Raw genomic sequence first — 12784 nt, 5'->3', positions numbered from 1 at the left:
GTTTCCCACGGCTCCAACAGACTTGTAATTAAGCTCTTCTCTCCGCCGCCGCCGCACCCAGGTTTTCCTCCGAGCGCTGTCACCGTGATGGATATTACTGTGCACGCGTCGGACAGTAGGTGACAGGCGTTTCTCTCTTTGAGGATCCTACGCGCCGCAAATAGTTGTCAAGCATCAATCTCCCCCGGAGTTTACGTGTTTTCTCTCGCTCTTTCCGATGCCGAACCTGCCACTTGTTCAGCCTCCTGTTTTGTGCCCTTTTGTACAGAGAAGAAGAAGAAGAAGAAGAAGAAGTGAAGTCTGGGGGAAGCTGGAAATCGCAAGAAATCCTAGACTGACTGTGTAATGTGGCAGTGTGTGTTTAAAGGCAGTGCATCTTCAGAGAATGGTCTTTGCTGTGTTGACGTGTTTGCTGCGGAGGTTCATGAAAAAGACAGCAAAATGACAGGAGGGAGAGATCTAAATATAAGCAGATTGTGGGTGTCAATAGCTGCCGTTAAGAGTCTTCATATTTCGAAGTTTGTTTATGTGGCTGAAATGGACAAAAATGCAACAAAACATATACGCCGGAATAAGTGGAAAACGATCACAGAGCGCGTTTTAAACATGTCTTAGAGGAGTGTTTCTCAAAGTGTGGTACACGAGCTGCTTCGGGTGGTACTTGGAACACTCGGTTTGAGGGTTTGCAGAGTTTCAGTTCAGTTCATTGTATCTACTTTTCTGTCCTCCTGATTATTTTGGGATAATTTGTTGTTTAGGACTACAGTGGGAACGATGTAGTCCACGTTAAGGCTACGTCCAAACAACAACACTCCTGGATCCTTTTTTTTTTGTGTGGGTTGAAACAAATTTGCATCGACGCACGTGTTGGATCAGTAAATATTCACGTCCACATGACAACGGAGCACTGAGTGAAAATTATGTACTACAGATGCCGCACCTGTATGTGGCGCTGTAAACAGGATACAGCCAGAGCCAGTGGACACACATTACTACAAAGAGCACATGCGCATAAAGTCCTTCCTGCGCGGGGTTCATTTCTGGCCACGTGGTGATGACGAGGTTGCGACTGTTAGGTTTGTCTAGACATTTAAAAACAAGAAGAAAGACAAGAGATTAATTCAGTTTTACTCATGAGGAGAACGGGCAGAGAGTGGGCATCAGGCCAACAGTCTCCACACGTTCTGATGCCTCAAGGCCGTTCTCCTCCTTTTATTTCATTAGGAGGCCCTAGTTACAGAATGATAATTCTCAAGGGGAAGGGGAAACCAGCAAAGACATAATAAGAAACTGATGCAGCTAAGCATAGTATAAACACATAAAACATGATTAACAATCAGGAGGTGCCTTAGGTCAGACACCATCATAACTCTTGCATGTGTGACAGTGGAAGTTGGCTTCATGTGAGGAATCATCTCGAGGTTCACTAGAGCGATAGGACACTGCACACAGTTGTCAAACACAGAGAGGTTATTCAACAAGTGACAAGTGATTGGTACATTATAAATCAAAGAATTGTAGTTACATAAATGGTTAACTCATAGGCCTAGAATATCACACAAGTATTTAGCAAATATGGGATAATAAAATTATTCTGACAGCGACATCATCGTTTTCCAAAAGCTGCGGTTTTCTTATCCACACGGCAACGCAACGCCAGCGTTCTCAGATTTTTCCACTCAAAAAACAGCATTTTCGCCCACCCGAAATGCAGATTCCGTGTGGACGAAAGGCCAAAACAAATAAAAACTTCAACCAAAAAAACTTTGTGATGTGGACACCACCTAACACCTAGCTCTAGATTAGACTTGGAATAGTCCTGTTATAGACCTGGTTTAGATTTGATGGCACTCAGAAAGTTTCTTTCTTTGGCACTTGGTGTGAAAAGTTTGAGAGCATTAACATTTGAAAGATGATCTATTAACTACTCAGTACAAGTTTCCCAAGTATTGAGTTTCACAAATGCCAAAGTAAGTGGATAAAGTAGTCTACCATAGTCTTCTGCACACATTTACTGTCAGATTAACCTAATAAATGCAGTTTGAAGGATGCACCGATGTGATACTGGTACTAGGTGGGAAATGACACAGTTTTCTTGAGACGAGACAAGAAAAGATTTTTATTTTTATTTATTTTACACCTTCGTGGTCATTGTAATACTGCTTTTGGGAACTACAACTTCTCAATTTGGATAAAAAAAAAGAGTTAAGAGCTGGTGAGTCATACAAGTCAAGATAAATTCAGGGGGAAAAAAAATGTCAATTTTCTCTCGTGAGATCTTTTGGCACGAGATCTTGTCCCATCCGTAGATACTGGTATCAGATATTGGTACTGAAAAATTACTGAAAAAGGATCGGATATCAGCTTCCAATTATCGGTTCATTCGATATCCTGACTGGACATATACAATGATGTTAGAAGACTATTTACTGGTCATAGTGGGCTCAGAAAGTCACAGTATTTGAACTTTTATGTACACAAAGCAGTTCTGTAGTTACTTGAGAGATAAATAACAGCTACATGACACATTTTGAGCAGTTTTGTCTTATTTAATTACATTTTTTTTAGGAAATTAATGTTGTTTTCAGTCTTTGCACTTGTATCAGGTATCAGTATTTACTTAAACCTCTGTCAGAATCGTTACTGGAACTGAAAAAGTGCATCTCTAGTTTGGAGTAAGTGTGTAGCATTTAACGATTCACATTATGTCTACATTTTCTGTTATTTTTAAGCACATTTCACAACGTTCAGGAGCCAAAACAGAGTCTGAGCTTCACTGCAGTGCTTACGACTCCTATCCCTCCTCGCCTGCAACAGATTTCTGGGTTCATGATAGTTAAAAAGAGCATAGCGGACTGGTTTTGACCCCGAGAACTGCTTTTACATTTCATCTGGACTTTCATATATTGAACTGTCCAGATATATAAAACTTACTTATGTTGAGTTGACAGCGAAAGAAGTTCAAAAAAAAGAAAAGTTTAACTCCCAAAACTAAAACTTAAACATGTCGTGATGTATTATATTTAGTATTATTTAAGTAATCAAGCAACAAAAGTGAACCAAGCAACTGCATTCAACAAACAGGCCATTATATTAAAAGTTTATGTTCACATTTGCATACATCAACCCACTTTTATTCTCTTTTAACACAGTGTGAGTCACTGTTTCATCTTCTTTTTTTTTTTTTTTTAATTAATCCTATTGTTTTTTGCTTGACATATTTTAATAAGTATCATATTGTTTTTCATATTATTAGTTTTTTTAATTTTGCTGTCTCCATTTCTGTGCTGCACTTTGGAAACTGATCTTCCTGGACTGACAAATGTAAGCAGTTGTACATTTTTAGAGAATTTGTTGACACTTGATACCCAGTGTTGGGAAGGTTACTTTTAAAATGTATTCCCCTACAGATTACAGATTACATACCCCAAAATGTAGTTTGTAACGTAATCCATTAAATTACTTAAAGTGAGTAACGTAATCTGAATACTTTGGATTACTTGATTTTCTGTTAAGAAGCAAAGACGAGGAAATCTTCACATAAGATGTTTTGTCTGCTAAAAGAAAGTAAAAAACCCAGACTTTCCTTAACCGTATTAAAAATATTATCAATAGAAGAGGAGGATGTATGATTTAGTCCTGTTAAATCCTGTTTTAGTCCTGTTTTAGTCCTGGTTTAGACCTGGTTTAGACCTGGTTTTAGCCCTGGTTTTAGCCCTGGTTTTAGCCTTGGTTTTAGACCTGTTTTAGACCTGTTTTTAGGCCTGGTTTAGGCCTGGTTTAGGCCTGGTTTAGACCTGGTTTAGACCTGGTTTAGTCCTGGTTTAGACCTGGTTTTAGCCCTGGTTTAGACCTGTTTTTAGTCCTGTTTAGGCCTGGTTTAGACCTGTTTTTAGTCCTGGTTTAGACCTGGTTTAGACCTGGTTTTAGTCCTGGTTTAGATCTAGTTTAGACCTGGTTTAGATCTAGGTTCAGTCCTGGTTCAATCCTGATTTTGTCCTGGTTTAGTGTCTGGCAATGAGTGGAATTACCAAAAAAAAAAAAAAAGGGATATAGCCCAAATTGTGAAAACAGGAAAATACCACCGTGTAATCCATTTACTTCAACAAAGTAACTGTAATCTAATTACCACTCATTAAAACAGTAACTGTAACTGAATACAGTTACTCATAATTTGTACTCTGATTACGTAACTCCTTTACATGTAATCTGTTACTCCCCAACACTGTTGATACCTGTTTAATATCAAATACTTGCATCTCTATGGCTAAAAAACCATAAATATCCTACTTAAAAATTTACTGGAAACAAATAAGACAAGCTAAAACCTTTGTTTAACCCATAATCCAAAAAATGCATTTACATTCTAATGGTAATAGTTGTTCAATTTGTAATTTTGTTTTGATTGCGATAAATTGCATTGCTGCCCTACTTAAGAATCAGCACTTCTAAATGCACTGTGCTTTTCGGTATACAAAAACACATAATATATTCTACTTTTTTTATGTGTTAGTGCAGTATCTTCAACACAAATCATTCCAGACATTGCATTTTCTTACTCTTTCTGCCCTAACCCTGACCTCTGGTGTTCTGGAGTGAAGGAACTGAATGATGATTTTGATAAGGATGATGTTTTTAAGATGCTGAGAGAACTGAGTGTGAATGATGATACAGAATTGTTATGATGCTCCGGACATTCTCTTTGTATGTTTGATTTTATGAACTATACTGGAACTGAAACTAAAACTAAAACCTAAACTAAACTTTAAACTAAACCTTAAATTAAACTAAAACTAAACCTTAAACTAAAACTTAAAGTAAAACTAAACCTTAAACTAAACTAAACCGTAAACTAAATTAAACCTTAAACTAAAACTAAATCTTAAACTAAACCTAAACCTAAAACTAAACCTTAAACTAAACCTTAAACTAAACCTTAAACTAAACCTTAAACTAAAACTAAAACTAAACCTTAAACTAAACCTTAAACTAAACCTTAAACTAAACCTTAAACTAAACTAAAACTAAACCTTAAACTAAAACTAAATCCTAAACTAAACCTAAAACTAAACTAAACCTTAAACTAAACCCTAAACTAAACCTTAAACTAAACCTTAAACTAAAACTAAACCTTAAACTAAACCTTAAACTAAACTAAACCTTAAACTAAACCCTAAACTAAACCTTAAACTAAACTAAACCTTAAACTAAACCCTAAACTAAACCTTAAACTAAAACTAAACCTTAAACTAAACCTTAAACTAAACCTTAAACTAAACCTTAAACTAAACCTTAAACTAAAACTAAACCTTAAACTAAACCTTAAACTAAACCTTAAACTAAACTAAACCTTAAACTAAACCCTAAACTAAACCTTAAACTAAAACTAAACCTTAAACTAAAACTAAACCTTAAACTAAACCTTAAACTAAACTAAAACTAAACCTTAAACTAAAACTAAATCTTAAACTAAACTAAACCTTAAACTAAACCTTAAACTAAAACTAAACCTTAAACTAAAACTAAATCTTAAACTAAACTAAACCCTAAACTAAACCTTAAACTAAAACTAAACCTTAAACTAAACTAAAACTAAACCTTAAACTAAACTAAAACTAAACCCTAAACTAAACCTTAAACTAAAACTAAACCTTAAACTAAACCTTAAACTAAAACTAAACCTTAAACTAAACCTTAAACTAAACTAAAACTAAACCTTAAACTAAAACTAAATCTTAAACTAAACTAAACCTTAAACTAAACCCTAAACTAAACCTTAAACAAAAACTAAACCTTAAACTAAAACTAAACTAAACTTAAACTAAAACTAAACCTTAAACTAAACTAAACTAAACCTAAACTAAACTAAAACTAAACCCTAAACTAAACTAAACAAATTGTCTTTATATAGCACTTTCTTAAACACTGAAAGAAGCCGTACAAAGAATACAATTAAAAAGGGTACATACATACATTAAAGAAAAACAAAAAACAAAAAAAAACAAACAAAAAACGAGTAATCAGACATATAGATATGGTAATAAAGCAGGTTAGACATTAAAAACTATTCTAAATCGATCAGTTTTGAGCTTTTTCGTTTTCTTCTTCCATTTGCCATGTTCGAAAAGGGAGCGGGGTGAAGAGTATACAAAAACATAATATATTCTACTTCTTAAATGGAGTATCTTCGACCCAAATCGTGCCAGAAGTTGCATTTTCTTCCTTCTTTCTGCTGTGGGGTTTTTCTTGGTTGCTCAGATGGAATTGAAAAGGCTTAATTTTGCTGCGCTGATCAAAGAACGCGGCCGCCACTCGTGTGAGCAAACGTAATTTAAAGGCAAGAATTGTTTTTAATAAGAAAAACACTCTCTACCCCAAAACTTTTTACTTTCTTCTCTGCTAAAGGGGGTTTTAAGAAGCTGTGAATATAGATTTCAAATGTTGCGTGTTTGGCTTTGGGCTCGCTATAGGAAAACTCACTGTAATTGGATTAAGTTGTTGATGTGAAATAGCAAACAAACAAAAATAGAATAGATAGCGCTTCTGAAATCCCAGTCGTTTTTTGGTGAGGTTTATATCGAAAAAAAAAAAAACAAAAAAAACAGTGTACTCGTGTTGAAAGGTTTGGTCAATGTTAATATCAGCGGAAAAAGAACTCAATTTTGTTACTTAAAGGTGTAAAGGTGTAACTTATTTTCTGGGGTCCATCACCTGCTTTTTTTCTAGGGACATGCCATTGCTTTGCCTGGAATGTTCCACAGTGTGACATTAAACGGCTCTACCTTATATTTATTCAATTACAGGTGGTTTTAGAGCTCAAAAATACCTAGAAAACACACAAATCTGACCTGTAATTTGGTCTGGTTTGGTCTCCGTGAAGATTAGGGCTGAGTATCGTTCAGAAGTTGCCGATACGATACATACCTCGATACAGTGAGCTTTCGATTCGATTCGATATGATATATTTAAAATCTAATCAATACGGTTGAATAAAAAGTAAAGGCTAAATCATGGCTGTGATAGTAAAAGTGTTTGTTAAACCACTTCTTGTGCAAATTTAATATAAAACACAAACATTTTAATCATTAAAACTGTGAAAATGTCAAATGTGTTTCCTTCATCTAAACAAGCAACAAAACTGTAGCACTGTAACAAAATAATTCAGTAAAATATACCAAAAAATCCTCTTGACTAGGGCTGTGCAAAAATATTGAAATATTGATATATCGTATTGTTTAATTTGATGATACAGTATCGATATCGGGGCCGCTGTAATGATATATCACCAAGAGTAATTTTTAGTTTTGAGTAAAATGGGTGTTTTTTATTATTGACTTTGCACAAACTTAGTGGACTTTTAGTATCACAGCCATGATTTTCACTTTTTTTGCTGAACTATATCGAATTGATTTAAAATATATCGTATCAAATCGAAAGCTCACTGTATCAAAAAACATATCGTATCATGGCCTTTTTATCGAGTTATGTATCGTATCGGCAACTTCTTAATGTTACCCAGCCCCTACTCTTGACGATATATCGATACAGCAGCCCATGATATCGATACTGTATCATTACTTTTAACGATACGATATATCAATATTTTGATATTTTTGCACACCCCTAATGTAGATATAAAGGTTTAATGCCATACTGAAGTGTTTTGCACAGATTTTGAGATCTAATAAGTAGGAGTGTAACAATATCCAAGTGTCATGATATGATATTGTCACGGTATGAACCTCACGGTACGATATTTATTGCGATATTTTGTGGAGTCTAACAAAACTGTTACTGTGCTACTTTTTCTTAATCCAGAGAACTAAGACTAAAAAGTGCTTAGAACTGTTATTTCTTCTTGTAGTCTCACTGAAATGGAGCAAAGGATCATGGTCTATGTAGTTCCCTCTGTCTTTTTTTTTTAGCTATTGCTGCACCATATGTCTTAATTTAAGCAGCAAGACTTGTAATTCGATATATTGTGATGGTCCATGATATTATTGTGAGAACTTTGACGATAAAATATCACGATATTTTTGTTATTGTTACATCCCTACTAATAAAGCTTAAAATGTAGTAACATCTATCACAGAAATCATGCATATTTAACCCGATTTCACTCTGTTCCACCTTGTGATGTCATGTGGTACATACAAAAAGTACTCCACTGTGTTTTTAAACTCCATACACCTTCACAAGAATCATTTGGATCATTTCAGCGCTGGAGTTGCCAATCTCTACTCTCTCTTACTGAAGGTAAAAGGCAGCTGATAACATGAAAACTAGTAGACGGATTAATAATGCAGTGTTACTCAAACATGTGTGAATGAAACAAAACTTCAACTCCAGGTATGTTGTAGATGAGGTAACATGGTTTAAGAGTCAATTTTGAGTAATATAGGACCTTTAAGTACAATACTTTACTACTTTTACTTCATTACGTTCCACCACGGAGTATCAGAACGGACTCTTGGGAAATAATTGCTGTAATGAGTCTTGCCATGTGCTATTTTGTGTCGCGCATTGGCGTTAATGTGTCTACTCAGAAATGCATTGCTTTCTGTCCACCTATTGTTAATGTCATTTCACCGGGAATTAGGTTTTTGGTGCTGGCGTTTTACCCCTTTTAGCTGGACCTGCATTTACCGAGCATTACCAGTTAATAATAGACCTTGACAATAGGGATTATCCCATCTAACTAATGCAATGACAGAGTAATCTTGACACTAGCAGACACTCCCCCCCCCCATAGCCAGCTCCACTGCGTTCTCCTTGCGTTTTCAGAGCACGTTTGGGCCATGGCATCTTTACTTTCATGCTTAATTACCTGCCAAGATGGAGCGCTGGAGACACGCAGTCACACATGTCGTGAATATAGCCGGATGGGGTGATGTTTTGGACACCACTGAAGGGAGATATTTCACTTTAATACTGGGGATATTTTCTGATGGTTGTTTACGAGTCATTTTGACAGTTACATCTCCACCAACACACCTATGTAGTGCTAATGCGAGCCTCAAGGCCAAGTGTAGTGGCGAAGCGAGAACAAAGAATGCGCCGCGCGTAGCTCAACAAATCAAAGGAGTTGCACGGGGGAACAGAAATTGAAAATTGATAATAGCGCAGTTATTGTTTTAGATTATTGGTGGATTCGTGTCTTCTTAGTATCTTAACATAAACCGTATAAAGAAGTGGACAAAGGGAGTGTGACGTTGCCAGTGGTGTCCATCTCCAGTCAAATGAAGCTCATCGAAGCTCGTGATTTTGAAGCCAGATCCATATTAGGAATAGGAATTTATTTACGTACACATCGGCGAAATATAAACACCAGGATCATGTTGAGCGGGTTAAAGGGACAGTCTGGAATTTTGGACATAGGGCCTCATTTCCTAGTGAGCCAGAGTGTTGGAGACGTGTGGAGACGCTTTTTAAAATATTCCATCCAGTCCTTGTATTTTCAGAGGTCGCTGGTGTTAGACTAGTGCATGTCAATGGCCATAGTTATCCTGCCACTAAAAACCGTCTTACCCACTCCACAAAACACTTGAAGCAAAACTATTGTTACACCAGACTATTGATGTAAGTGTCTGTGTTGATAAAATAATTTTAGAAGTAAAACCAACCTTGCATTTGAAGGATTTATGTCTGAGCAGCAGCAGCGAGTTGTACTTCCTGATAGAAAGTTTGGCAGCGGCGGACTGATATATGAGAAAATAGTCCCTCAACATGCGACGATTCATGCGATGCAAGGTTAGTATTATTTCAAACATTATTCTATCGACACAGACATTTACATCGACAGTTTGGTGTAATAATATATTTGTTTCGGGTGTTTTGTGGAGTGGGTAAGACTGTTTTTAGCGGCAGGATAACTATGACCATTGACATGCACTAGTCTAGCACCAGTGACCTCTGCAAATACAAGGACTGGATGGAATATTTAAAAAAGTGTCTCCACACGTCTCCAACACTCTGGCTCACGAGGAAATGAGGTCCTATGTCGATATATACGAACAATTTAACGAGGCTCACAGCAGCAGTTAAAAAGAGAGCGGTGATGTTTTTTCAGTGTAAAATCTATTGGAGCCAGAGTCGATGGAGCCAGAAGCGCCTCCGTGAACACTTCCTATTAAGAATGCAATGGTTAGCGGGTTACCTATGTCCATTTATATATACTGTCTGTGGTCTGCCAACTAAAGCCGACTGCTGTCTTAAAGTTTACTCTTCAGTCTGATTGGTTAAATCCACCTGTCACTCACTCAGAGCATGACCGAGGCTGACCAATAGGAGGAGTGGGTGGTCTAAAGTGTCCAAATGTCCAAACTGTGGCTCTGGGACCAAATGCAGTCCTCAGACCAATTTTCTTGGACTTCAGGCTTCAAGGGGAATTGGTCCATTGGTCCATGGCAGTACTTTTCACGACAGGTTTTTTGAAAATCTACCTTGATAATCGAATATTTAGGGTGTCCTATTGAGGATCTATAGTATGAAAAAAGGTCGAGTGGCTCATTTTACCCTGTTATAAATGCACATATTTTGAATTATTCACTGTATCGACCATCAGTCTGTCCTAGATCTGCCCTCTGCTTTGTCTATGTTTTGATATAAGGCCCTTGATTAAAAAAAAATAATAATAAAATTGTACACCCCTGCCATAAAGCTGTACTAAACAGAAAAGCAGGGAACCACAATTGAGATTTTGGAGCTTTTACCAAAAAAAGCAAATTGTCACAGGGATAAGATCATGTTTCGAATTGAAACTCCATATTGCCCTGCCCTGTTTTAGATATAAACAAAACATTGAGTATCAAGAAGTAAAAAAATAAAAATGAAGTTGTGAAAAGAAAACAAACTAAACTGAAAACTGATATTGGAATAATCCCAAATAATTTCAATGGCCTAATAGTTCTTCTCAATCTCACCCACTCACCCACTTTATTTCTCTGTGAGCTCATCTTGCGTCTTCATTTATTAAAATATGTTTCTTTTTGTTCCAGTGGACGAAGAGGCCCTGAAGAAGAAGATCACAGAGGAGCTGAGTAAAGAGCAGCAGAAGGACCGAGCCAAGGCAGAACAGGAGCTGCAAGCCTGGTAATACACATAATAACACTACACACTTTACATTTGAAACATGGCAAACGCAAATATTTGTGTGGTTTGATAATAGATGATTGGAAGTGGTCGTCACAACACTAAAATTTCAAACTCCACTTCAATATCAGTAACACGATGATAATAAAAATGCTTTTTCTTTAGACAATAGAATGTGACTTTCAACATTTCAACATAAATCGTAGTACTTTCTTTATAGTTACCATGTGATGTTATATCTGTGTAATCCCTCAGTCTTCCAGGTAGGTCTCCTGTGATTGTGACTCTTTTTAGTATTGATACCTGCTCAAATGAGTATTTTCGATACTTTTGAAAACCCTAGTTAAGAGTCAGTCTGGTTTAACAGTTTGATTCTAACTTTGAAACTAGAAATACTTTGATTATTTGAGTGGGACTGAAGGTTTTGTGGTCAAATAATTAAAGTCACTATTATTGTTTTGTGATGGAAATGATATTATCTACTAGGGATGAAACAATTACTTGAAATATTGTGATATCATATCATAAAAGTTCTCACAATAATATCGTGGACCATCACAATATATCAAATTACAAGTCTTTGATTAAATTAAGAGTTATGGTGCAACAATAGCTAAAAAAAGACAGAGGGAACTACATAGCCCATGATCCTTTGCTCCATTTTGGTGCAGACTACAAGAAAAAAAAACAGTTCTAAGCACTTTTAAGTCTTAGTTCTTTGGATTAAGTCTTGTCAAGGCATTTTAAGAGGAAAAAGTAGCGTACAGTATTCAGTTTTGTTATCCTCCACAAAATATCGCAATAAATATCGTACCGCGAGATGTGTATCGTGAAAATATCGTATCGGCAGATTTGGATATTGTTACATCCCTAATCGTGAGCCTCCCCACGATATCGCAATAAATATCGTCCCGTGAGGTTCATACCGTGACGATATCGTATCATGAGACTTGGATATCGTTACACCCCTATTATCTACAATTACCAGAATGGGGATTGAAGCGTTCTCAAAAACCTTACTATGAAAAACAAACAAGAAACTGCAGCATTTAAACTTTGAGATGACAAGTGAAAAGTGATGTAAGCTACTTGGATGCTTCAAGTATGATTTATATGCCAACTCTAACATTACCATTACCAGCTAATCATGAAATATGTCTAGAGGCCTGGGTCTGGCTTCACAAGGACATCCTTGAGTACTGTCGTCTTCTGCGTTCTTAAAGGGCCCATGTTACGCTATTTTCTGATCTGTGTTGTGTTGTTGTAATGTTGTTTCCTCATCACAAACAGACCTGGAGTTGTGTTTTGTTTCATTCACACATGTTTAATGTACAAACCCGGTGCAGTGGATCAAACAGAAAAGGCAAGGTATAAAAATAAGTTTAAATTTAATAAAGTCAAAAAAAAAAAATCATTTAACAAAGGCTCAGATTAGGTAAATCATTAACAAAAAACTCAAAACTGAACAGAACAAAACTAACCCAACCAGACAACGGTGTTTAAATATATGAGGACCAACTAAAACTGAACACAAGAGAGGAGAATTACACTAAATAATTAACTAAAACTACTAACTTTATCCAAACCAATCCACTTTATTTATATAGCACAAATAACAGTTTCCAAAGTGCTGCACAAATACATACTAATAACCACAATAATAAAATGATAAAGTAAATGCTCAGATTTAACC

At 36.1% G+C, this 12784-nt stretch overlaps 1 protein-coding gene across 2 annotated transcripts in view; it reads left to right on the top strand.

The window, feature by feature from the left end:
• Positions 1-12784, top strand: part of chchd3a (coiled-coil-helix-coiled-coil-helix domain containing 3a) — a 305052-nt gene that overhangs the window by 24925 nt on the left and 267343 nt on the right. For both annotated transcript variants that reach the window (XM_020940968.2, XM_020940967.2), the window contains exon 4: positions 10998-11091. In XM_020940968.2, coding sequence (XP_020796627.2) covers positions 10998-11091 — 94 coding nt within the window. The remainder of the gene's footprint in view (positions 1-10997; positions 11092-12784) is intronic.

This window comes from Boleophthalmus pectinirostris, unplaced genomic scaffold (assembly GCF_026225935.1).
Source record: "Boleophthalmus pectinirostris isolate CB_2022bp ecotype Guang Dong unplaced genomic scaffold, ASM2622593v1 HiC_scaffold_18, whole genome shotgun sequence".
NCBI lineage: Eukaryota > Metazoa > Chordata > Actinopteri > Gobiiformes > Gobiidae > Boleophthalmus > Boleophthalmus pectinirostris.
Note: the sequence above shows the minus strand (reverse complement) of the source record. Positions and strands in the feature narration are given on the sequence as shown.